Below are 26,606 nucleotides of genomic sequence, written 5' to 3'. Positions count from 1 at the left end.
GAACAGGTTTCAAAGTCACGCTTGCACTTTCTGTTGGCGATGCAGAGTAAAGGAACTGTTGGGTAGCACGTTACACCTCTGAGGACAGGGGACGGTGTCAAATAGGCTGGGGAGATGTCTGCTGTACCCGCTTCCCCACCTACGAGCAGCGTCTGAGATTCTCGGCTTCTCCACAACCTAGTAACACTGGGCTTTGGTCTCATCTTCATTTCGGCCTGCTGGTTGGCGCGTCCTGCACCGAGTAGTGATCTGAGCTCCGTCTGTCTGATAACTACGGGCCTGAGCGTATTTCCACACATTTACTAAGCACTGGGGAACTGCTTTGTGAGGCAGGTGTTAGTGCAGTTGGTCCGTTTGCCTATCGTGCTGTCTGCCTTCTCTGTCTTTTTGATGTGTGGGTTGATATCCCTGGAGACATTTTCTCTCCCTTCCCTCTTTCTGGCTGTTCCTTCCTCATTCTGTATAAGTATGTAGCCTTTGATGGAAAGTTCATTTTAATTTAACTGACTGGACATTTCCCTGCTGTGCATGATGATGATTATTCTGTTTAAGACATATTTACCAATTCGAAGACCACACAGAAGTCCTCCTTGGTTTTATTGTAAGTCATTATTTAGCTTTAAGATTTAGCCCAGCAAACCATACAGAATTTATTGATTCTCTATGCAGATATCAAACTATGTATTTTCCCCATCCACAACAAATTTCATTTTATTCGAAAAAGGGGATATTCCTCCTTTCCCTTTGCTCCCCCCCCTCACTGCTCTCCCAGGTGCATCTCCTCTTTCCCAAGGACCGTCTTTCCCTTGGGGGCTCCTCTAAATCTGTGTCTCTTCCAGCCTCCCGTCTTTACCAATCTCACAGCACCACACAACCTAGTTGCCACACCATGAATTATAAGAAATATGTATTTGCTGATTCAGGTGACCTGGTACATATTTCCAGATATATTTGGTCCTCACACAGAGTTGCTGTAAACACTGCGTCTTAAAGGTGAAATGGGTGAATCGTCATGTCACTGAGAGACATTTGGATCCTGGGCAGGGGCTGGAGACTCAATCAGCCAATGGCCAGGGATTTAGTCAGTCATGACCATGCAATGAAACCCTCACGAACAGCCCTGAGAAGAGGTTATCGCTCCCTGGAACCTGCTTCTCTGTCAGAGAGTTTCTGTGCTCGGGGAACCAGAACACCTCCACGTGCCACCAACCCAGACACCAAGCTCCAGGGGGAAAGAAGCTCCTCTATTTAGGACCTTGCCCTATGTATCTCTTCATCTGGCTGTTAACGTGTGTCCTTTATGGAATCCTGTATTAAACTGATAAATATTAAGTATTCTCCTGAGTTCTGTGAGCCACTCTAGCAAACTAATGCAACCTCAGGTTGATGTCGTGGGAACCTACAATCCATAGCTGGTGGGTCAGAAGCACAATTAACAGCCTGAGGCATGCAACTGGCATCTACAGTGACAGGTGGAGAGCGGTCTTGTAGGAGGGAGCCCTTCACCTGGGGAATCTGGTACTGTCTCCGGGCAGATAAAGTCAGAACTCAGTTGGGTTCACAGATACCCTGCTGGTCCTGTGTGTGTTGGAAGGCCCGCACCCACCATCTCCCTACACACACCCTGGAATAGGGTCCAGAAACCCAAAATGAGTTATGCTGTTATAATAGAAGAAAACAACACCAACACAGTAGGTCAGTGTTGAAGTGTTGATGTCTGTCTTGAAAATGGGTTTCAGTCCAGAGCAAGTTCACTGTGGATTCAGTGTGACCAAAGAAATGACAGTAGAATGTTTTGGGGGTGAAAAGGTTATACCTAACTTTATTTCCACAGTGGCAAGTCAGCCACTAAAATCTTTCATCCACTCAGAGCGAGTCTGCATGCAGCAAGCTGGTCTCTGCCTCTGGGACTCTCTGCCCACAAAAGACTTACAAACACTTGGAGGCTAAACAACATGCTTCCAAATAATCAATGGATCAATGAACAAAAACAGAAATCAAGCAATATACATGGAGACAAATGAAAACAAAAACACAAGAGCCCAAAATCTGTGGGATGCAGCAAAGGCAGTTCTCAGAGGAAAGCACATAGCAATACAGGCCTACGTCAAGAAACAACAACAATCCCAAATAGTCTAAAATCAAAATGAAAGAAACTGGAAAAAGAAGACCAAATGAAACCCAAAGTCAGTAAAAGAAGGGACATAATAAAGATCAGAGCAAAAATAAATAAACAAGAGTAAAACAATAGAAAAAAATTGGTGAAACCAGGAGCTGGTTATTTGAGAAAATAAACAAAATAGATAAACCTGTAGCCAAACTTAATCATGAAAAAAAGTGTACACACATAAACAGAATCAGAAACAAAGAAGGAATAATCACAATAGATACTGCAGAAATACAAAAAAATATTAGAGAATATTATGAAAAATCATATGCCAATAAATTGGACAACTAGAAGAAATAGACAACTTCCTAGATAAACACAACCTTCCAGGACTGACCCTGGAAGAAAAAGTTTGAACACACGAATTACCAGCAATAAAATAGACCACAAACCACAAAAGAGAAATTACAGACCAGTACCCCTGATAAACATAGATCAATACCACATCATGCATTTACCTTATATGTACTTTTTAACAGTTACTGCTTTTTTTAAAGCAAGGGCTGACTACCTAAATCGTCACATGCCTTCGCCCTCCTTGCCCTCCTCCTCTGGTCTCCTGCCTAGGAAGTCGTTGAAACACAGCAGAGGGTTGAGTTCTGAGTCCAGGGCGATAGGAGAATAGAAGTGGAGATGCGGTTCCTGGGGTATCAGTGTGAAGCTCCACATTCCACTCGGAGTCTTGCATTTCACATTCTAGTCTGCATAGCGCTCATACAGTTCCAGGTTTTGTTTGATTAAATTGCTTAAGTTACTTTTGTTGGAGGGGTCTTAGTTTATTTTCCTCGGTTCTTGTCCCCACTGTAACAAATAATTGAAGGGCAGAGACCCAGTAGTGAAGCAGAGTAAAAGTTTATTTAAAGGTACAAACGTAAAGAGAGAAAAAGTGCAGGCGTCCTCAGATCTGAGAGGCTTGATCAGCACCCTGAAAGGTTGAGGATTCCTACTTTTAAGGATTTTTCAGGAAGGTGACAAAGACTTGTTAAGTGGTCTCGAGATGTTTATCTTTGGTGAGTCTCCTCTCTTCTATTATCATTCCTCTAGGTAATTCTGCAAAATTAACACAAGAAATTTACTGATCTGGTTCCGTGCCAGGATAGCAAGCAGCTTCCCTGTGGGAACATACCAATCAAGACCGTCTTCCCTGTTTTCCAAAGAATATGTTAGGAATCTTGCTTCCTAACTTCCTGGCTTTTAAAATGCAATCTTAGCTTTCAGATGGTAACTTTCCTGTTCTTACTATACTGTTTGTATATGGGCTTTTTTGGAAAATGAATCATGACACTTGTCTACAGCCCAGATTGTAAATGACTTGATTAGGGGCTGGAAGAGGAAAAAGTAGCACATAGGTTAAGTTAAAGAATAAGATGGGCATTTCAGCAGGCTAAAGTAAATCTTACAATGGCATAATCTAATAGATACAATGAAGACATGGGCTGTGTGTTTGGATACTTTTCTTCATTTGGGAAATATCCAAACATTCCAAGTTACACCTGGACTTTGGAACTTCAACTGATTGACTCATTAACACAGTCTTTTCTGGCTCTCCGGGTTTACCTGGTTAACTCTTTTGAGTCCTTTTTAGTGGTCTTTACTGGCCTTATGCTCTCAGCCCCACTCTTAACCTATTTTTCTGCCTAACATTGCCCCCTCAAGCATTTGGGACCTAAATCATTGGGGTGAGGGGGTGACAACCATTCTGGCTGCTTCTTGCTCACAAGGAACAGTGTGCTTTGGGTCCTCCGGCTTGCTGACTGCTGGGATGGTGGAGATCAGGACAGTAAGGGTGCCTGTCTAGGGTCTCAGGAAGTTGGTTGATTCATCAACTGCTAAGGGCTTGAATCTCCATGACAACAGGACTTTAATCTCCAGGGACTGTAGTCTGGAATAAATGAATCTAAGCATGGTTCACGGAATAGGGCTAGTAAAATTATTAGTAGGAGACCAGCAAAGGGTAGTAGCCAAGATGCCCAGTTCTAAAAGTAGGACTGAATTCCTTATGATTCTGAGAACCGCTGGTGGATCTGAGAGGCTTGATCAGCTACTTTCTTTGCTGTGTGTCAGAGATAGAGGTTGAAATCCTTGTCTGAGCAACATCTGGGGTTGGATTTTCCATTCTGGAAGGAACAAACATGACAAGGAGATTAAGAATGCATGGCCAAATATGAGGACTAGGGATAGAAAGACTACAGTTGAAATGATGCGAGAAAATTGTAAACATTTGGAGAGTTACAGCCAGATATTTAGAGTAAAACAGAATGTAGGCTCTAGTCTATTTCCCAATGACTGGTATTAGAATTACTAGAGATAAGACAGCACTATTAAAACAATACTTTCTAAATTCACCCTTATTTTTATTACAGGTAACCATATTAGGAAAATAAGTTAAGCTTTAGAACACGTGGCTGGATTATTTACATAAGTGCAGCAAGAACAGCAATTGATCACATTATGTTCTTTTAAACGTGTTTGCTGGAACTTCTTTTAACGAATTTCAGATGAAGTTTTAAGGGCCTCTGGAGGCCAGGAAAGACAAGCCAGACTTGCCATCAGGTTTCGCCTGTTGTTCCTATAGCTTTGTGTGAATTCCTCTCTTCTTGAGGTCCCCAAGACATTCGGAGGTTCCTGTACTTGCCAGGACGTCAGCTTCCTTACTCACCTGGTAAGGCTGCTAGGAACCCTGGAAAAAGGTACCAGGCCAATTCCTTTAAGGGGCTTTCTTGGCTCCTTAAGTCAACGTTAGTTCCTTAAAGCTAACTGCTTCACGACTGAGTCGGCCCTTCAATTCTTGTGGCAACGAACAGAATGGAGGAAAATAAACTCAACCCCACTAACACTTTGATTGCAGGGACATTCCTGGATCAAACCACAACCCCACATTGATCTCCCACCCAAGGAGATCCCGGTTCCCAGATTCTCAACTGCTTTACCCTCAGTGGCAGAACGAGCGTCCATCTCCACGGGAAAAAACCTTTTCACTTGAACTGTTATCACTGTGAAGATGAAAACATCTTTCCCAACGTCGGTGGCACTCACAACTCTAGCCTTTTACCTTAACTTTCTGAACCATTAAGCTGGGCAAGAAGCTACCCTCTTCCACAGGATAAGAAATTCTTGCGAAAAAAGGAATCTCCAGCAGCGAGCGGACAGGACCCACGCCGCGCCCCGAGCCCCGCCGCGCGCTGCATCGGACATGCGCAGTCCAGCGGTGCCCACGCGCCGCCCCAGACCCGGAAGCGCATAGCGGAGCGACGGCCGCCGCGGGGAGCGTGAGTTCCGCTGCCCTTCCGCCCCCACACCCGGGTCTGGGGGTCGCTAAGGGCCTTTAAGTCTTGCCGCGACCCCCTGTGTGAATCGCTACGACGCCCCGAGGTCGGCGTGCAGCCCTCCCGGTTCATAATCCCCGTGAGGCTGGGCGCTGCCCTCGGCCTCTCCTGGCCTTTTCCTGCCTAAACCCCTTCACTGGAGTCCCGGGCCTCCCCGCGCCTGGTAAACCCTCCCCGACGGGCTTCGTGGTTCCCGAGGCGCAGCGCCGGCCGCGCTGCTCCAGAAGGAGCGGCGGCGAGTCCCGTCCGGGGATTCGGGTGAGCCCGGGCCGCCCTCGCCCCGCACCCCCGACTCCCCACCCCTCCCCTGGGCCCCTCTCCTCCTGCCTCCCCGGACACCCGGCCCGACACCCCCTCCCTGCGGCCCCGGGCCGGGCCCTCCGCTCCCCAGGCCGCCCCTGCGAGGCGCCTCCTCCCCGGACCGCGGTGCTGGAGGGGGACACCGGATTCCGCCGGCGGTGAACGTGCTCTCCCGGGAGGCCGGCGCCCGGTGCCTCCGCGCCCCTGGGCTCTCGGGCGACGGCGCTGGGGAGAGGCCGGGCCGGAGCGGCGGGGACAGAAGCGGGACGAGTGCGGAGGCCGGGAGGCTGCGGGAGAGCAGGCGCAGGGAGAGGACGGGCGAGCCCGGGAAGGAGCAGGCGGCGGAGCCGGGGAGGCTTAGAGGCCAGCGGGTCCCCCGGGCGGAGGTGAGCCCCCGGGGAGGCAGGCGCTTGGGGGGCGGCGGGGAGGCGCTCGGGGCGGGGGTCCGGGGAGGGTGCGCGCTGGGAGCCGTGGCCGCAGGGCGGCGTGGTGCTGGGCCCGAGAGGACCGGGGCGGCCCGGAGGGCGGAGGAGGGAGGCAGAGCCGCCGGGGTGCCGGAGAGGGGACGGGGGGGCGCGTGACCGGGCGGAGGGCAGGGGAGTGACTGCGCTGGAGAGTGTAAGAGGCGGGCGGAGGGCGGGAATGCGGGGAGAGCGGGGACCGTGAGGAAGGCCGGGGAGAAGGGGCAGCGGGAGGGGGACCAGTTGCAGTGGGCGGAGCAGGGGGGGGAGAGGAGGCCCCGAAGGGAGAGACGGCCGGAGAGGGGAGGGCACCTGAGTGAGCAGCAACCCAGCGGGAAAACACAAAATCAAAGAGAAAAAAATAGGGAGGTGGATATACAAAGTGAGAGATGGAAACACAGCGGTAGAGAGGCAGGGGTGGAGGCTGGCAGGGCGCTGGTGCTGAGGCTCTGGGTCCTGATGAGTGCTCCGTGATTCAGCTGTGATACATCGGTGGCTTTGAAAATACATCTAAAATTTGTTTCAGTGAGAGATGAGATTGAGAATTACAAAGCTTCTAATAGGCTGTGCATTTAAATTTACTGTATGTATCTGAAAATACCTTCCATTTGCAACTCATTTAGCCAGAGGGCAGTGACCTGACTTGGTCAGCCGTGGGTCACCCTCTTCCACTTTCCTGGCGTGGGCTAGAGGTTAGGAAGAGAGAAGCCAGACAAGAAAACTCACTACATGTTCCCCTTCCTAAAGATACATTAAAATGACTTTATTTTTAAGTTCTGTAATGGAATTTTATGTATGTGTATATGTATACACACACACTTAACATTTAATTCAGTTCATTTTGTAGTTTGAGATAAATCTTAGTTCATTCAACTTCTACTTCCCTGTAATTAACTTCTCAAGTTTTGGTGGCCTCCTCTAATTAACTCATGTCATTCTTTTCTAAATATGATATATTCACACATTTACCTTTGATACCAGAGTGACTTATATTTGATAAAAATTGGGTATCATTTCCTCTGTAAATTTGTTTCTGATTTAAGTGAGGCCTGTAGGCTTTGTCCTCTGTATCTTCTGTATTGGTCATGTTCATTGGTGATCAGTTAATAATTTTAGACTGTTTCGTTGGGTAGCTGGTAAGGATGTCAGTGATCTTTTAACAGTCAAAGCCTAACTTAACGAGTCTAATACTCAGTTTTCTTCCCTTTAATGTGATTTCTTAGCATAGTGAGCAGTGACCTAAGAGTAGTTGTTTCCCTCTGGTCTCTCTTGTCTTTTTTCTCCAAATGCTGAAGGTGGCCTGGATTGACTTGGAAGCTTTGTCCAACAGAGTCCAGCTATGTCTAATGAAAAGATTTGCTCAAAAAAAACCAACAAAAACAAAACCAAAAAAAGAAACCCAACCGTCAAAAAAAGGTGAACTTGAAGTTTGTTCAGAGCTTACGTCTGCAAGTGACTCTTTAAACATTTTGCACATCTATAGCTATGTTTTTACAATTTTGTGTTTTTAAAATATATCTAGAATGAGTTTCTAGAAATGGAGTGAAGTGTTGGTAGCAGTGTGAGAACCTGGATTTGTTTTTCTACCTGTGGCTGTTAATTTGGTCATCCGCAAATGGTGGATGTTCGTCTTAAACACCAAAACGATCCCCGCATACACACATGCCTTTTATGCACTGTAGTCTTCTGTCTTTAAAGGCAAACGTTCCCGATTAACTAACTACTACCCCCTCCATTCAGAGCCCCTTTTGTCGTATGCTTCAGGGCACAGTGCACTAGCTTGCCTACAGCCCTCTTCAAATCTTGCCGACAGTTGTTGCTTGATCCCCATCAGACGAGCTTTCACACCTGCTGTGCAGATACTTTTTCCAGTCACTGGTGTCCCCTTTTCCGAGTCCATCCTCTGGTTTCCTCTTCTCATCCACCTTGTCCTGGCAGCAGCAGGTTCCACAGCTGATGGCAGCTGCTTCCTTGAAAGACTGATTTTCTTGTCTCTGAGGACATGCCCTTCTTAATGTTTAAAAATCTGTTGACTTTAATTTTCTTCAACCCCTGTCCCCCAGATCACTTCTCAGATCCCCCTGACAGACTTTAGAGAACTCTCTGGTCTGTGAATGTGCAGTATCCCAAGGTGGAATCCTTGAACATCTCTGTCTTTACCCCCTACCTTGTCTCTTGCTCTCACCTGATGACTTCCACACCACCTTCATTTCTCCCAAATCCCCTGCTAAACCCACATCTCTCCCTTGAAATCCAGAATGCTGTTTCTCACTGTGTCTGCCACACTCTGCTAGGATGTCAAACAGAATACTGTACCTTATTTTGCCCAAAACTGCCATCATAAACTCCCCTAAATGTGTTCCCCCCGCTGTCCTCAGGCAACCCTGAACCGCCTGGGGCTCAGAGGAGGATCTCAGCAGGTATATAAAACAGGATGCTGCATTATTTGTAAGTGTTTTCTGTGTAAGATACAGAAAAAATTGTATGTTAACCTAAAAATGGAAATGCATGATTTGTAAAATTCTTTGGAGATGTTGGGGGAAAGGTTGGGGGACACGTCCCTCCCGGCCTGCTTCTGTCTGGATCCCCTCCTGTGTGTGTCCTCTCCCCGCTCCAGCCACACAGGCCTTTCCTGGGGCCAAGGTGGCTGCTGCCTCAGGGCCCTCGCAGGGCTGACCCTTTGCCTAGAGCCACCTAGCCCCTCAGAGCCGGTGGGCATGTCCTTCCTATCCCGGCCTTAGTTCTGATGCCACTTCCTCACAGATCCTTCTCTGTCCCCCTCCCATTTCCCATGCCAGCCACAGCCTCTGCCCACCTGCGTCATTGTGCCCGCTCTGCTCATTTCTGTCTGCTGCTCGCCCTTCCACTGTCGAGCCTCCTGACAAGGCCCAAGGAGAGCAAATGGGAGGGGCACGTTTGCTGGGATGCTCTGAACGAAAAGCTGAGTAACTAGTGTTGGAGAGCGTGTACAGAAAAGGGGACCCTTGTGCACTGTGTGTGGGAATGGAAATTGGTGCAGCCATTACATAAAATGGCATGTAAGTTCCTCAGACAAGTGAAAAGAGGAGTACCATAGACCCAGCAGTCCCACTTTGGGGTGTCTGTCCAAAGGAAACAAGATCAGTGTCTTGAAGAGACAGATGTCTGCACTGCCATGTGCATGACTGCATTATCAGGCACAGCCACGAGAGGGAAACAAGGTAAATGGGGACAGTTGAGCGGATGAAGAAAAAGCAGTGTGTGTGTGAATGCATGATGGAGTATTATTCAGCCGTGAAAGTGAAAGAAATCCTGCCATTTTCAGCAACATAGGTCGTCACCGTGGTTGAGCGTTATGCTACATGACGTAAGCCAGACAGGGAAGGACAAATACTGTGTGATTTGCTTCTTTGTGGGATGTGGAGAGTCAGGATAGAACCAGGGAGTAGAGTGTGGGTGCGAGAGGCTGGGAGCTGGGGACACGGGGACGTGTTGGTGGAGGGCACAGACTTGCAGTCGTCAAATGGCCGAGTCCTGGGGATCTGATACACGGCCTAGTGCGGGTAGGTAACAGTACCGTATTATTGTGTGTTTGAGGTTTGCTGAGAAATCTTAAGTGTTCTCACCACACCGGCACAGAAGATGGTAACGGGGAGTGAGGAGTGTGTCCGTTAGCGTGATGTGCTGGTTCTGTCACAGTGCGTAGCTGTTGCAAATTAAGACACGTCCACACTTTTGATTTGCCAGGTTTACCTCGGTCAGGCTGGGCAGGGCAGGGCGGTGAGGTGGGGGAGCGCTGGGCCTGCCTCCTAACGGTGCCCGCCACGCTGCCCAGTAGATTTCTGGGGCCTGTTGGAAACACGGGTCTTGTGTCCCCTGACCAGAGCTGCTCCTTCAAGTACCTGAGGTGGGACCAGCCGTGATACACGTCACCTGCGTGCAGCACTGAGCACCGGGGCGCTGAGCCGCCTCTGCTGGGGCCGGGGTCTGGGTGAGGGGAGGGATCAGGGCCGGGGCTGTGACCTGAGGGGAGGTGTGGGGACAGCCGGGATCCCCACTCCTGCAGAGTGTGTCAGGGTTTCCCAGCAGGGGCGGGATCTGAAGAAACGGGGGAGAGACGCGAGTGCCTCCTGAGCAGTGGGCAGCAGGGGACCGTCCTTTCTCGTGGTGAGGGGCCCACCCCCCGTCCCGTGTGGTGTGGCAAGCGAAGGGGATGCAGTGAGTCTCAGCGTTCAACAGCCTGTTTTCCACTTTCAAGATTGGCTTCTAAGAATGACTCCTGTTCCCTGCCGCCGCAGCACAGAAAAAGAGGAGGAGCGGGACGAAGGCACCCCGAATGGCTGTTCCTCAGGTAAATTCCCGTCCTTGGGTGACTTCTCTCTCTCTCCTTCCTGAAAGGCCCTTCCCGGGTTTGTTGTTTTCTGTCTGCTCTTTGTTTCTAGCTTCATTTCACTGTGGTTGTAGGAGACGTTACTATTACAGTTGTCTGAAATTTGTGATTTGTTTTGTATCCTTTCATGGGGTCTCTCATGCAGAATGTACCACGTATGCTTGTAAAGAAGGTGCCGTGCGGTTGCGCGGCGGAGGGCTCTCCCACCACTGTCCACTCGGGCTGTAGAGTTGTTCAAGTCCTGTTTCCTCACTGACCTTCTGTTCAGTGGTTCTGTCCATATTAAAACTGGGGTATTAAATCTCATACTATTTCTGTGATGCTGTTTCTCTGTCCTTTCCTTCGTTGTTTGCTTGTTATGTGTCAGAGTGCAGGTATTTTTATAATGGCCGTGTCTTCCTGGGGAATTGTCCTCCCTATCGTTATGACCTTTCGTCTGCTATAGTGTAGCTGTTGTCCTGAGGATCCGGGTTGCGTGGAATATCTTCTCCCTCCTTCCTTTTGAGCTTCTCCCTGTCCGGAGATTCGTGCGTCTGTAGTTTGCCTGGACAGGGGTGAATGGCAGGAGCCCTGGGCTGCAGCCTTTTCTCCACCATCATTTCAGAATAAATGTAACTCGTGTTGTAGTGATCATAATGTTTGTGGCATTTCTTGTTTAATAATATTTTTTTCCTCTAATAATCCTTTTTTTCATGATTTTTCAATTATCCAATACTTTTTTCAAGTTACTTCCTATTGTGATAAGTCTTTTATCTTAATCTGCTGTAATGTACTGTATAACACTAATAACTTTTCTAATCTTGAGTCATTACTAGTGGAGTGAACAATATATTTGGCTTTGGTTAATCCCTATGTATTTGAATTTGCGTGGTTAAAATTATATTTTTGTGTATGGGTATTTTATAGAGATTGCAGTTAAAGTGGTGTCAATTTTTTTTCCTGTTTCTACCTTTTTATTAGCCCCCTGTTGAATGTGATAGAGAACCTAAATTAAGTACAATTAATATTCTCTTGTTATCCCAAAGATGGTGACATATGCAGAAATAAAAATGATGTGAAAAAATGCAAAAATATGGGGAGAGGCACCTTTTCTCATGGTAGTTAATTTGTGTGTTCATATGTATAGGCACAAGTGCATGGATGTGTGAGCCGATGTCTGTTATAAAAGACATCATTTCATAAACAAGCTTTATATTTTTAACAATCAAAATTACATCTTAGATACATATCCCTTGGCCTTGTCCATATTTCTTAGACTCTCCTGTTAATGATTTACAAGTACTTTGTGCATGCGTGTGTGTGCATGCATAAATTGCTATTATGCAGTTTCATATAGTTAACCTTGAATTGTTTGAAGTTTCCTGGCAGAGGACCCTCTCTCAGTGTATTTAGTGCTCTGTTACTTAGCTATTTGATTCTTTACATTTAATTCTAAAGGTGGATCACCTGAGTTCAGGGGCTTGCTGTGTTGTTTCTTAGCTGTTGGACCAGAGGCCAGTTCCTTACAGTGTCTGTGACACAGTTTTACCTCTGTAACATAAGATGGGCAGAGAACTTCCTCAGATGAGCTATCATGCTGGAAACATGTTAGTACATATAAAGCATTGAGTAACTAACACCCAGCACGTTAGAAGTCTTAAAGCCTTTAAGCCACTGCTGTTACTATCATCACAATGTTTAGGTTCCTACTTTTCTTTAAAGCCTCTGTGGACACTGTCATCTCTGAGGCCACGTCTCCTGCCCTACTTCATCTACATATGGGACATCACACATTATGTAGAACGTAGTATCTGACACTTAGGTATAGAGCACACAGTGCTGAATTTGTATTTGTGTTTCATGTGTTGTCCACCACAGTGAGAAGTGCACAGATTTGGAGGACATTCTACCCTCTTTTGGAAAAGCATGAGATATTAATGCTAGAGACACATAACTTACTCAGATTCCGTTTATTCGGATCTGTCAGAACATGTACTTCACCCACATCACCCCCGACACCTCTCTCGGTCCTGATTTTGTGTGAGGATCTCTCCTCATGCCCCTTCATGAATGTGTTTTCATTTCAAGGACGGCTGACCTTCAGGGACGTGGTCATCAGGTTCTCCCAGGAGGAGTGGGAATGCCTGGACCCTGCTCAGCGGGCCTTGTACCGGGACGTGATGCTGGAGAACTACAGGAACCTGGTGTCCCTGGGTGAGGATGGCGTTCCTGCAGAAGTGGGGATAAATTTTCCATGCCCTTTCTCTTGTTTTACTCCTAGAAACCCTTGCACTGATTGACTGAAACCAAAGCCCCTTTCACTCAGGAATGGAGATCTTCGTAATGTGGCTCCGGACTTTCACTTTACTCCTTTCTCAGATGACACATCTGAGATGAGTGTGTGTGAAGCCCTGTGGTGTGCTTTCAAAATTGCCACTTTCCTGCTTTCTGCCTCTGCTTCTCATTAAGGAGTTCTTGGAAGGGACTAGATATCCCATTATTTTACTGTTCCCTCTGCATTCAGGAGGCTGGAGGAGTATGTGAATAGGTTTCTAGACCTCTCTGTCATGTCCTTTCTCTCCTCAAGTGGACACAGGCAGGATTCTAGACATGCCATAGGACACCCCATCCTTTCTCCTTTATAAACCAAAATTTGCTCTTTGGGGTCTGAATATTATGTCCAGGGAAGAGCCCTGAACAGCGGAGAAATTGCAGTAAAGCAAGTGGGTGGGATTGTATCAGGCTGTGAGACCGGTGAGGGTCAGGAAGGCAGAGGAAAGCCCACTGCTTGAGAGTGTGGGTTGCTCTCCCCGGGAGGAGGGTTTTATGGGAGAACAGACATGTCATCTTGTGAGCCATCAGAGGAAGCTGTGCTCCCCAGTGCATGATTGAAACCTCAACACGTGAACTTTCCCATCTCACCCCCCAGCAGTGTCGCAGTTATTCTAGAGACAGATGCAAAGTCTCCATCTCGATCTGTCATATGCCCTCGGGGTCCTGTGAGGTCCTTGGTCCTTCACCTTGATGTTGCAGGCCGAGGGGCTGGGGGTTTCAAAGGGGTCCCCTTCACCCTGGGTCTGTCATGGGTGGGGTTCCACCGGATGCCCAGACAGTTCTCTCTCGGCATGGATGAGAGCTGAGGCCTCTGGCTTCTCGCCCTGCGTCCTTCCCTCTCCAGCCCCGTCTGCTCTGCTTGGACGCCCTCATGGGGAGGTGGGAGGGCCGTGCCTGCGCCTCCATTCCATCCGGCGCCCAGAACCCAGTGGCACTGCCTCGGTCCCTGTCTGCCTGCTCAGGTCCCTCTGCCACGTCTGCCCTGCTTTAGCCCCGCTGCAGGGGGGTGTGCCGGGGACAGGCAGTCTGATCTCTGTGATTGTTTTGAGCACAACTGTGAACTCAGCAGACAGGGTGGGCCACGCTGGGGTCCCCAGCCCTTCGTGGGGAGCACCTCTGTCAGGCTCTAAGCTTGGTGTCTGTGGGAGAGCACACGGTCCCTCACAGGTCCTGGGACATCGAGCCCCTCAGCTGGCATCCTCTCTCTCCCACTGCTCTGCCTCGTGGGGGGATGTGGAATCTTCCTGATCTCAAGCATTCTTAACTTGGCGTGGTTTTGCCTCTGAACCATGCTTCGGAAGTACGCGTTCCTAGGGTCTGGAATTTCATCCTACTCGTTTTCTGGGGTAATTCACCTCTGCTGGGCCCTCACATGCTGTGGGTTGACCCGGTGGCAGAAGAGCCGTGGCAGGGGCCTCGGGCTGCAGTGTCACCCTGGTCCCTGCAGAAGCGCCCTGGAGGCTGGGCTGGAGGCTGGGGGCGTGTCCCGGATTCCAAGCTGGAAGTCCCAGGAGAGCCTGGCTGACAGGTGTACCCAGGGCTTTCCCAGGGTTTGCGGGGTGTCGCAGGAGGAGCCTGCGGGCTCTGTGATATGGGGTCACACAGGCCACTGGTCACCCTTAGTCCCCTTGAGCCACAATAAGAGGTGGGGAATGTGTCCCCCGGAGAACATGCCCAAGGCTGCGTGCCCCTCCTCCCACTGCTGACCGGGCCGTTGTACCTGTGACAGTTCCGTCCCATGTGCACCGCTGTGCCCTCCACGCAGGAAGCACGGCTGTGGGGCACCTGACGGTGGGAGCTTGCGAGGGGAGGGACGTGCTCTCTGAGGGCTTCTGTCACCCGTTCGGTGTCAGCCACTGCTCGCATAAGATTCATGGCTTTTCTCTGGTTTGTTTTCAGTTCTTTATACATGATTTGTAGGTTTTTTTCAGTTTTTATGTATAGATACAAGTTGGATATTCTAAAAGTTACTCTCCCTGCCTGGAATTACCACATCCATGCTGGTATATTGACTTAGTACTTCAGTATCTCATTGTATTTACAGGAACCTTAGCCCCTTGCTTGCACTTTATCAAGTTCTCCACTTCTGTTTATAGCACCTATGTTTTCTGTGAAATTTCTGAACTTCTCCTGTGCTTCTCCTGGGTGCTCGTGAAGCTGTTAGGTCGCCGTCTTTCCCTCTGAAGGTCGTTTCGGGGGCCCCAGGCCCCTGGTGCCGCAGCTCCTGGTGCTGCCCTGTTGTCCTCTGGCCCTTACTTGCTGTGCGTGTGGCTCACCTCATGTGTGCACATGAGCCTGCTGTGTGGGTCTCCAGGCCGCAGCCCCAACCTGCTCCTGCATGGGTGCTGCCCCGAGGAGCACCCTCAGTGAGCACCCTTCCCCGTGTGGGCCATTCACGTACTCTCTCTGCAGCTGGCTTTTCTCCTGATGATGTTTATAAACGCCAATTGAATAATATGGGGATGAGTGCACATTAGGTGTCTCAGATTTACAGTGGTGACTGCATCTACTAATGCACAGAGTCCGAGCACCCCTGGCGTCATGTCTCTTTTTTCACTCATATCAAATGACTTTTATCACCACTTACATTGTTGGAGCTAAGCAGTTAAAATATGCCATTGTTTTCTTCTTTTCAATACAGATTCCACTGATTACCACGAGTATTAAAGTGCATTTGCTTACTTCCCGTACTCTGTTCTCCCCAGCCCCTGGCAATCACTATACTACCATTTCTATTTCTATGAATTTGACTGTTCTAAATACCTCTCGTAAGTGGATTCATATTTTTTTTTGTGACTGGCTTATTTTACTGAGAATAACATTGTCAAGGTTTATCCTTGTAGCAAAAGACAGGATTTGTATCTTTTTTGAAGCCTGAATAGTATTTCGTCCTTTGTATACACACACACACACACACGCACACAGCCACACACGTATATCCATACATACTTTACACTTTGTCTGTGTGTCCACCCATGAGTGGACGGGTGGCTGCTTTTACCTCGTGACTAATGTGAACGTAGTGCTGTGAATTTGGGGGCCCAGAGAGCTCTGCAGTCCTGCTTCCGTTTCCGTGTCTGTGTGCCGAGAGGCAGAGCTGCTGGGTCCCACAGTGCCTTGGTCCCTCCAGGCTCCTATGACTCAGTAACAGGCTGGATGGCTTATTAACCATAGAAATTTATTCCTCACCGTCTGGGTGCTGGGCAGCTGAGATCAGGGTGCCGGACTTCAGGTTCTAGTAGGACATGTGCTCGGATGCAGATACCCACCCCTTGGCTCGTGTCCTCTCATGGCAGACGGGGCCTGGCTAGCTCCCTGTTCCCCCTCATGAGGGGCTGACCCTGCCCATGAGGACTCTGTCCCCCCAACCTGATTACATCCCGAGTCCCGCCAGTGTATTTTTGAAGGTTTAAATATACAAATTTTAAAGGGACACCAACCTTCAGTCCATAGTTTCGTGCCCCAGGCCTCCGAGATGTCATGTACTTTTCAGATGCCCAGTACGTGCATTCCATCCGGTATCCCTGCAGGGCAGCTCATTCTGGCATCGGCTCCACAGGCTAATTCCAAAGTTGGATGTAATCACCATCTGCATCAGGTAGACGTGCGACCCGACGGAGGATTCTTCCCGAGGCACAGTCCGTCCACTGTGAGCTTGTAAACTGGAACAAACTACCTGCTTTCCAAAGTCCAGGTGTGACAGAGGCATAGGATAGGTGTTCCTGTTGGACAGGGGAGAAGTAGGGAAGAAGGAAGTGTTGATGGACCCCAGACATGTCCAGAACCTGGCACGGCAAACTCCATGAGCTCTTAAGGCTAGAGAACAATCGTCTGTGTCTTCGTGCTCTGCCCTCCAGGCCTGCCCGACAGCAGACTTGCTCCCGGACCCAGTACGTCTGGGGTTTTGCCCCACCCTGAGTTCTCCTGGGCTGGGGCTGTGAGCCCACAGGTTTGGGGCAGGTTCTCTGGCTGTGCCCTGCACTTTGAAATGGACGAGGCAGCCCTGATGGCCTCTGAATTGCCTTTGGGGTCACTCTTTCTTTGTGTTGAAGAACAGCGAGTTTGCAGCCACGTAGCTCCATGGTCCTGTCTTGTAAAATCCGACTGTTCTTTCCTTCGTGTCTCCTTTCCTTTCAGTTCAACTGGCAGTTTTCCTGTGGGCACCGTACCTAAGTCTGCAGCTCACTTGGTACTCACGGAACCGTAGCTCGCCCACACCTCAGTGATCTCCCGCACGCGCTTCCTCATGTCTCTGCAATGTGGTCAGGCTGAGGATTTCCAGATCTTGATGTTCTACTTGCTTTTTACGTAATAACTCGATCTTCAGGTTATTTCTCTCATCACAGTTAACCATAAGGAGCCAGGAGAAACCACGCTGCTACTGAAACCCTTGGCTTAAAAAGCTCCTCAGCTAAATACGCTGTTTCATTGGTTGTAAAAACTGTTTTCTGTAGAACTCTAGAACATTAGCACGAGTCAGCCAAATCTTTTCCACCATCCAGCCAGGCTTGCCCTTTCCACGTTGTACAATAAAGTTCTTCTCATTTCCTTCTGAGACCTTGTCAGAATGGACTTTACCGTATTAGCGCCACCGTTTGATACAGGAATAGGTAAGTATTCTCTAAGAAGAGGGGAGCTTTCTCTACACCCGTCTTTCCTCTCTGAGCCATCACCAGATTTACATTTAACTTTTCCCTCACGGCAGTATCAGCTTAGAGCATGCACCTCAGAACTTCCAGCCTTTACCCATGACCCCGTTCAAAGCAGTGTCCATATTTTCAGTGTTTGTCACAGCAGCACCCCTCTTCTCAGTACCAATTCCCGCCTTAGTCATCAGCCCATTGTAACAAAATAGTGAAAACTGGGTGGCTAATGGTGTTCATTACATCATTTCTTTCTCAGCGTTCTGGAGATGGGAAGTCCAGACCGGGGCCACTGGGTCAGCTGGGGATCCCCCATCCTGGGGGGTGCAGCTGCTGAGGACTCGTGTCTTCTCTTGGCAGAAAGAGAGAGTATTTCTCTGTCCTCTTCCTGTAGTGGTACTACTCCCACCCATGAGGACCCCATCCTTACGCCTCATGGCCTCTCAAGTGGCCCACCTCCAAGTACATGGTTAGATTTCAACGAGTGTATTTTAGTGGGGTACAAATATACTTAGTTCAGGGCGTATTCCAATTCCATTTTTAGTTTCTAAGGAACTGCCCCACTGTTTCCCATTGCAGCTGCTGCCTTTTACTTTTCTACCAGTAGTAAATAAGAATTCCCATTTTTGACCTTCCTGTCAACATCTTTTTCTGCTTTTTGTTTTGATTTTAGTGTAGCCATTCTAATGGGTGTGAAGTGATGCTTCATTGTGGGTTAGATTTGCGTTTCTCTAGTGGCTAGAGATTTTGGACATCTTTTCCTATGTTTATTGGCCATCTGCATGTCAGCTCTAGAGAAATGCCTGTTGGGTCCTTTGTGTGTGTTTTGATTGGGATGTTTGGGGGTTTGGTTTTGATTGCGATGTAGGAGTCTTTGGTATTGTGATTTATAATAAGAAATATATATTCGGTCTCCATTGCTATTTCTGGCACAAAACTCCTCAATCCCTTGGAACTTTGCAGATGGTAAGAGTAGTGGAAATATCTATGCTTAACATATTTGGTCTCTTGTCCTCAGTTGCGAAAATTGTTTCAGGTCATAAAGCTGAAATGGCTCTCTAATCACTTATAACAAGACCCTCTCAAACACGCCTGCTCGTTAATGAGCTGAGTTTTTGGAAACAGCCTGAGGATGGGGGGCTGGTTGCCCGGCGAGCCAACCTACAATCAGAAGGAACTTCTGGTCTCACCCCTGACTTCCTAGAAGGAGAGAGAGGCTGGACATTGAATCTAATGAAGAATGATCAATTATTTTATCAGATATGCATACATTCCCCAAAAGACAGGCGTTTGGAGAGATTGTGGGTTGATGAAAACGTGATGGTTTGGGGAGAGCTGGGTGCTGGGAAAGGTCACGGATGCCCCACCCTCTTTGCCCCTCTCAGGACTTGCATCTCTTAGGTCTGGCCATTCTTGAGATACATCGTTTCCTAAGCAACTGGTAACATAGTAATTGAAATATTTCTCTGAATTCTAAAAATTCACTGAACCTAAGGAGGGGGGTTCATTGGAATGTCTAATGAATAGGTATTTGGTCAGAAATCCAGGAGTGACAACTCAGGTGTGACTGGCATTTGGAGGAGGCCTCGGGCAGGGTCAGTCTTTCACAACTAAGCCCTTAACCTGCAGCATCTGACACTGTCTGCAGGTAGAGTCAGAATTCAGTTTAATGGTCAGAATGTAGTTGAATTGTGGGATACCCAGGTGGTGTCAGAGCATTACCCATGGTGAAGAGAGCGTTTAGAGCTCTTTATGTATTCTCAACAGTAACCTATAGAGGATTTACAAATGTTTCTCTCATCCCACAGATTGCTGTTCACTGTATTGATTGTGCCCTCTGATGTTGAATAATTTCTCATTTTGTTGTAGTTTAATTTTGGTTGAACTTCTTTTGGCTGTGCTTCGGGTGTTGTATCTGACAAATCATTTTTGAGTCTAATATCATGAAGTTTTCCCATTTTCTTCCAGAAAATTTATGTTTGTGTGTCTTACATGTAGGTACTTGACCCATTGGAGTTGATGTCTGTATATAGTGTGAGGCAGCCGTCTGACTTCTTGTGCCTGTGGATACACTGTCTCAACTTGCTTTCTAGGCTAGACTGTTTTTCCCCCATTCAGTGGCCTTCACATCCTTGTGGGACGTCATTTCACCACATACAAGTGTTTATTTCTGATGAGTCTCTTCTGGTCCACTGGTCTCTATCTCTGGTCTTTATGCTAGTAGCAGATTGTTTTGATTACTTTAGCTTTTTAATAAGTTTGGAAAGAAGGAAGTATGAGGCCTCGAACTTTGTTCTTTTCAAGCTTGTTTTTTCTGTACAGTGTTGCTTGAAATTCCATATGAATCTAGATGGATGTGTGTATTTCTTCAAAAGATGCTATAGGGATTTTGTAGGAATTGCACTGAGTCTGTCATTTGCTTTAGGTAATATAATATCTTCGCTATATTAAGTCTTCTGTCCTTCAAATATCTTTATTTGTGTCTTCTCTATTTGCTTACAGTCGTTTCTCGTTCATAGTGTACAACTCTTCCCTTCCTAGGCCAACAATTATGTGAAAGTTATATGCAGATTTGGGAGTTTGGTTTTTTGTCATAGCTTCAGGGTTTTCTATGTACTGTCATGTCAGCTGTGAACAGACTTAATTTGCTTCTCATCTTTCTACTTGGATACCTTTTGTTTATTTTTCTTGATTATTCTGACTAAGACTTCTAGTACTGTGTTTTCTAGAAATAGAGCAGGCATCCTTGTCTTGTTCATGATCTTAGAGAAAAGTTTTCAGTCTGTCATTGTTTAGTATGATGTTAGCTGTGAACTCTTTATTTTCTTTTATCATGTTGAGGTATTTTTTTTCTGTTTTTAGTTGATTGAGTGTTTTTATTGTGAATAAATAGCTGTTGACTTTTTCATGAATTGAAGTGATCATGTGGGTTTTCTTGCTCATTCTATTCATATGGAGTATTATGTGGGATGATTTTCATATGCTGAACCATCTTTGCCTGTCAGGAATATATGCCTTCTGTTCATGGTATATAATCCTTTTTATGTGCAATTGAATAGGCTTTACAGTTGCTCTGTTGTTGATTTTTGCATCATTATTCATTAGATATATGATGTGTAATTTTCTTGCAGTGCTTTTGTCTGACTTTGGTAGTAGAGAACTTCTGGCCTCGTAGAGTGAGTTTGCACATGTTCCCTCGTCTTTACTGTTCTTGTGTGAGCTGGGGGAAGATTGGTGGTCAGTGTTGGCCAGAATTCTGCCGTGAAACTGTCTGGGTGTTCTTTCTTGAATGTTTCTTTATTAGTGATTCAATATCCTTACAAGTTATAGGTCTGTTTAGACTTTTTACATTTTCATGATTCAGTCCAAAGAGGTTCTATTTTTCCAGGAAGTTATCCATTTCTTCTAGGTTCTCCATTTTTTAGGTATAGAATTATTTATTCATAGTATTCTTTTACAATCCGTTTCATTATAAGATTATAATCAGTTGAGTATAATTCAGTTGTAAAGCACCACTGTCCTCTCTGATTTTAGTTATTTGAGTCTTCTGTTTGCATTTTCATATAGTCTTGCTATGGGTTTCCCAATTTTATCAGTCTTTTCAAGGTACCAATACTCTATTTCCTGTTAATTTTGAACTTTGATTCCTTTTTTTGGTTCATTGTTTTGCAGATAGGCATTTGAGTGCTGCAGCTTTTTAACTGGTTTCTAAGTATACGCCCAAAGAATATTTTTTCTGTATATTGTTGTTAATTTGGAGTCTCCATGGAGTAAGGAGACCTGGCGTTTACTGGTCTGCTTTCTTGATAACCATGCCTCTTTTACTGCAGAGATTGTGTTAAGAGATTGAGGGATATGAGTTTAAGTATTTAGAGAAGTATTTTAGAAACACTGTCAGAAACATCCTGTTACCTTTGTTTCCCTAAATAAACTCTGCGCATTAAGCCAAGAGATGATCATCCAGAACTCAGCGTCTCCCAACTTGTTTTACTAGTGATAAGATTTTACTGTTTCTGCATGTGTGTGTACAGAATAAACTCATCTGTCACTGCTCCATGGGCATTTCCTGTTTTTTCCTGTTGGCCCTGCTGAAAACATTGCCCATATCTCCTGGGATAGCTACACATTTCTCTTGAATACATTCCTGGAAATGGAACCCATGGGATATTCAACTTGATGAATTTCATAGCAGGTGTTGTAATAGGCATAACCTTTCTCCATATAACATCACATGCTTTGCCTCTTTATCTCTATTCCATTTTTATTCCAGACCCATAATATTATTTCCAACGTTAAAAATGGCACACTCCTTAGTTCATAATGTGTGATCAGAACCGAAAGTTTCTGTGACGACTGCCCTTGTACTGTTCACCATGTAAGAACTTATTCACTATGTAAGAATTTGTTCACCGTGTAAGAACTTGTTCGTTATGCTTCAGAAGATTGGAGACTGACGAGAATTAGGCTTGGGGTGGATTAATGATTGTACATTGAGCATTGAGTCCCCTATACAGAATTTTATTGTTGTTAACAACCATTTGATCAAAAAAAATAGGAGAGATGCCCTCACAAAAAAAAAAAAAAAAAAATCACAGCCTTAAATATGTTCCTTTGGGCTGTTTTCCAAAATATTTTCTTGGCAAATACATTTCAAAAATGCTAAAAAAAAAAAAAATGGCATACTCTTCCACTAGCTGCTAAAACACTTCTTTTTTACTCTACTTTTTTGAGTTGACCTTGTACAATCACATTCCCACAGGTGTGTAAGCAGAAGCTCTGCTCCCACATGTCCCTTGGCCTTGGTCTTGGCCTCCACTCATGCCATTTGCCTGTGTTGACCCTTCCTCACATGGAGCCTTGATCTGGGTGCAATACACTGTTCTTTCCTAGCATATTTGTATTCCTGAGTTCCCAGTTTCCACCGCACTGTTCACCCTTTCTTCCCTGCAGTGCACTAAACATGCTCTTAAAAAAAAATACCCTCTTTTTCAGGGTATTACCTAATTGGTATGTACAACTGTGATGGCTCAGAAACTATTTCTAGGAGGGACAGCTGAGCAGTACTATTATTGATTGACACAGCTTAACTCTTGTATCTCTTTCCTTCAGGTATTTCTAAACTGGTAATATTTGTTGTAACATTTTGTAGTCTATACTGACTGGGTGAGCAGTCATTTTTAAGAACATTTTTGATTTGGTAGGTCCAGGATCAAACCCCGTTTCTCTCACAATAGTATGTTTACTGCCAGGTGGTATGCCCTTTGGGGTCAGGGTGTTAAGAAAACCTTTCTTTGAGAGCTGAAATGTTTGCACAACATGAGTATTTGTGTTGTAGGGTGTTTGAATCTAGGTTGTCCTCTAAACATTACTTTGAAATTTAGGTGATCACTGTTTAGTGAAGCACTGTATTTTTCTAGGGTTCCCCCAGATTTGAAGATCCTGGTTGGGAAGTTTTACAATCTGTTTAGTATATTACTTTTGGTGTAATTATGCTTTCAGCATGAAAAAGTTATTTACAGACTAATTAATAGGATACCTGTGGTCCTTTATATCTTATAGATGCTTGTTCTTCAGATGTGAACAAGAAGTTACAACCAAAAGATGATGGTAATAGAGAAACATTCCAAACACTGATGTTGTGGAGACATATAAGCCATGAAGTCATAGACTTGTACTTTAGGGAAATCGAGGAAAATCCTCATGATATTGAGTGTCAATGGAAAGATGATAAAAGTAATTACAAAGAAGTGCCTGTAATCCATAAAAATCATCTCACTGTTAGAAAAAATCAACATAGTAGCAGGGATGCAAGAAACAAGCCCCTTGAAAATTGGCTTGGAGTAACCTGTCAGGATCAACTACCTGTATTTCAAAATGATGGGGAAAATCATGATTGTAATGAAGTTAAGAAGTCTCTCTGTAATATTTCATTTTCACAACTTCAAAGAATTCCTTCTAGCCTTGAAGCCAACAATTCTAAAAAATATCAGAATGGTTTTATGCATCCTTCAGTAGAGATTCAAGAACAGAAAACACACAGGGGAGAACATTACAAATGTCTAGACTGTAGCAAAACCTTTAGTCAGGTTTCACACCTGACTAGACATCAGATAATCCATAGGGACAGTAGTAGAGCTGTTAGTTTAGATTTGAGCCTTGATTCCCATGAGGCAGACGACAGTGGAAAGAAACCTTTCAAATGCAAAGACTGTGGAAAAATCTTCAGTCAACACTCAAAACTTAAAAATCACATTAGAACCCATACTGGAGAGAAACCTTTCAAATGTAATGAATGTGGCAAAGCCTTTACTGGGGCTTCAAACCTCAGTATACATCAGAAAATCCATACTGGAGAGAAGCCATATAAATGTGACATATGTGGGAAAGTCTTCAGTCAGCATTCATACCTTGGAAATCACCAGAGAACTCACACTGGTGAGAAACCATACAAATGTAAGGAGTGTGGCAGAGCCTTTAGTTTGAGTTCAAACCTAACTAAGCATCTGGTAATCCATACTGGAGAGAGACCTTACAAATGTATCGAGTGTGGCAAAGACTTCAATCAAAACTCACAGCTGAAAAAGCACAGTAGGATCCATACTGAAGAGAACCCTTTCAAATGTAATGAGTGTGGTAAAGTCTTTACTCACGGATCAAGCCTTAGCAACCATCAGTTAATCCATAGTGGAGAGAGACCTTACAAATGTAATGAGTGCGGCAGATCCTTTAGGTTGAGATCAGCCCTAACTAAGCATCAGGTAATCCATAGTGGAGAGAGACCTTACAAATGTAATGAGTGTGGCCGAGCCTTTAGTTTGAGTTCGAGCCTGACTTCCCATGAGGCAGACCACACTGTGGAGAAACCTTACAAATGCAAAGAGTGTGGCAAAGTCTTCAGTCAAAACTCAAAACTTAAAAATCACATGAGAATCCATACTGGAGAGAAACCTTTCAAATGTAATGAGTGTGGCAAAGCCTTTAGGTTGAGATCAACCCTAACTATGCATCAGTTGATCCATACAGGAGAGAGACCTTATAAATGTAATGAGTGTGGCAGAGCCTTTAGGTTGAGATCAGCCCTAACTAAACATCATGTAATCCATACTGGAGAGAGACCTTATAAATGTAGTGAATGTGGAAGAGCCTTTAGATTGAGGTCACTCCTAAATCTGCATCAAGTAATCCATACAGAAGAGAGACCTTACAAATGTAATGAGTGTGGCAGAGCCTTTCGTGGGAAATCAACCCTAACTAGCCATCAGTTAATTCATACTGGAGAGAGACCTTACAAATGTGATGATTGTGGCAAATTCTTCAGTCAAAACTCCAGACTTAAATACCACAGGAGAATCCATACTGGAGAAAAACCTTACAAATGCCCTGAGTGTGGCAAAGCCTTTACTCACAGCTCATGCCTCATTAGACATCAGATAATCCATTCTGGAGAGAGACCATATAAATGTAATGACTGTGGCAGAGCCTTTAGGTGGATTTCAATGTTAACTAGGCATCAGGTAATCCATACTGGAGAGAGGCCATACAAATGTAATGACTGTGGCAGAGACTTCAGGTGGAGATCCATCCTAACTAATCATAAACTAATCCATATTCGAGACATACCTTACAAATGTAAAGAGTGTGACAAAGTCTTCAGTCAAAATTCAAAACTTAAATATCACATGAGAATCCATACTGGAGAGAAACCTTTCAAGTGTAATGAGTGTGGCAGAGACTTTACATGGAAATCAGCCTTAACTGTGCACAAGTTAATCCATACGGGAGAGAGACCTTTCAAATGTAATGTGTGTGGCAAAGCCTTTAGGTGTAGATCAACTCTAGGTAAGCATCAGGTAATCCATTCTGGAGAGAGACCTTACAAATGTAATGAGTGTGGTAAAGGCTTCAGTCAAAATTCAAAACTTAAAAGTCACAAAAGAATCCATACTGGAGAGAAACCTTTCAAATGTAATGAGTGTGGCAAACTTTTCCGTCAAAAGTCAAAACTTAAAGGTCACATGAGAATCCATAGTGGAGAGAAACCTTTCACATGTAATGAGTGCGGCAAAACCTTTACTAGGGCCACAAACCTTACTACACATCAGAAAATCCATACTGGAGAGAAGCCATATAAATGTGACATATGTGGGAAAGTCTTCAGTCAAAATTCATACCTTGCAAATCATTGGAGAACTCATACTGGGGAGAAACCATACAAGTGTAAGGAGTGTGGCAGAGCCTTTAGTTTGAGGTCAACTCTTACTAACCATCAGGTAATCCATACTGGTGTGAGACCTTACAAATGTGTCGAGTGTGACAAAGTCTTTGGTCAAAACTCACAACTTAAAAATCACAGGAGAATCCATACTGGAGAGAAACCTTTCAAATGTAATGAGTGTGGCAAAGCCTTTACTCAAGGATCACACCTTACAAAACATCAGGTTATCCATACTAGAGGAAGACCTTACAAATGTAATGACTGTGGCAGAGCCTTTAGGTTGAGATCAGCCCTAACTAAGCATCAAGTAATCCATACTGGAGAGAGACCTTACAAATGTAACGAGTGTGGCAAAATGTTCAGTCAAAACTCAAAACTTAAAAATCACAGGAGAATCCATACTGGAGAAAAACCTTTCAAATGTAATGAGTGTGGTAAAGCCTTTACTCAAGACTCACACCTTACCAATCATCAGGAAATGCACAATGGAGAGACTTAAAAGATGTGCTGTGTGTGGCTGAGCCTTTAGTTTCAGATCAACCCAAAGAAAGCATCAGGTAATCCATACTGCAGATAAACCTTCCAAATATAATGAGAGTAGCAATGTCTTCAGTTAGAAATAATGCCTTGCGTGTCATTGGAGGATTCATAATGAAGGTAAGACTTGCAAATACGGTGAGTATACCAAAGCATTGGCTCAAGTCTCACCTCTACACATCAGATCACGCATTCTGGAGAGATCCCTTCAAATGCCACTAAATTTGGCAAGGCTTTTAGTATTGCCTTAGATGCTGGCTTCACCAAATAGTTAC

The 26,606-nt window shown here is 45.6% G+C and overlaps 1 protein-coding gene and 1 long non-coding RNA gene across 2 annotated transcripts; both read left to right on the top strand.

Moving 5' to 3' along the window:
- The first annotated feature begins 7,549 nt into the window (after positions 1 to 7,549).
- On the top strand, positions 7,550 to 25,098 carry LOC108389325 (uncharacterized). Its single transcript, XM_073226434.1, is given in 5 exon segments — positions 7,550 to 9,931; positions 10,492 to 10,584; positions 12,691 to 12,816; positions 23,139 to 24,913; positions 24,916 to 25,098. Coding segments are annotated over 5 exon segments (2,061 nt in total). The 5' UTR covers positions 7,550 to 9,912; the 3' UTR covers positions 24,964 to 25,098.
- LOC140847161 (uncharacterized) lies at positions 16,598 to 23,130 on the top strand. The gene is made up of 3 exons (XR_012126847.1): positions 16,598 to 16,826; positions 17,074 to 17,546; positions 17,839 to 23,130. It is a non-coding gene; the product is annotated as an uncharacterized lncRNA (long non-coding RNA).
- Positions 25,099 to 26,606: the final 1,508 nt, after the last annotated feature.

The sequence above is a fragment of the Manis javanica genome, chromosome 17 (genome assembly GCF_040802235.1).
Source record: "Manis javanica isolate MJ-LG chromosome 17, MJ_LKY, whole genome shotgun sequence".
NCBI lineage: Eukaryota > Metazoa > Chordata > Mammalia > Pholidota > Manidae > Manis > Manis javanica.
This window is presented reverse-complemented; position numbering and strand designations above follow the sequence as displayed.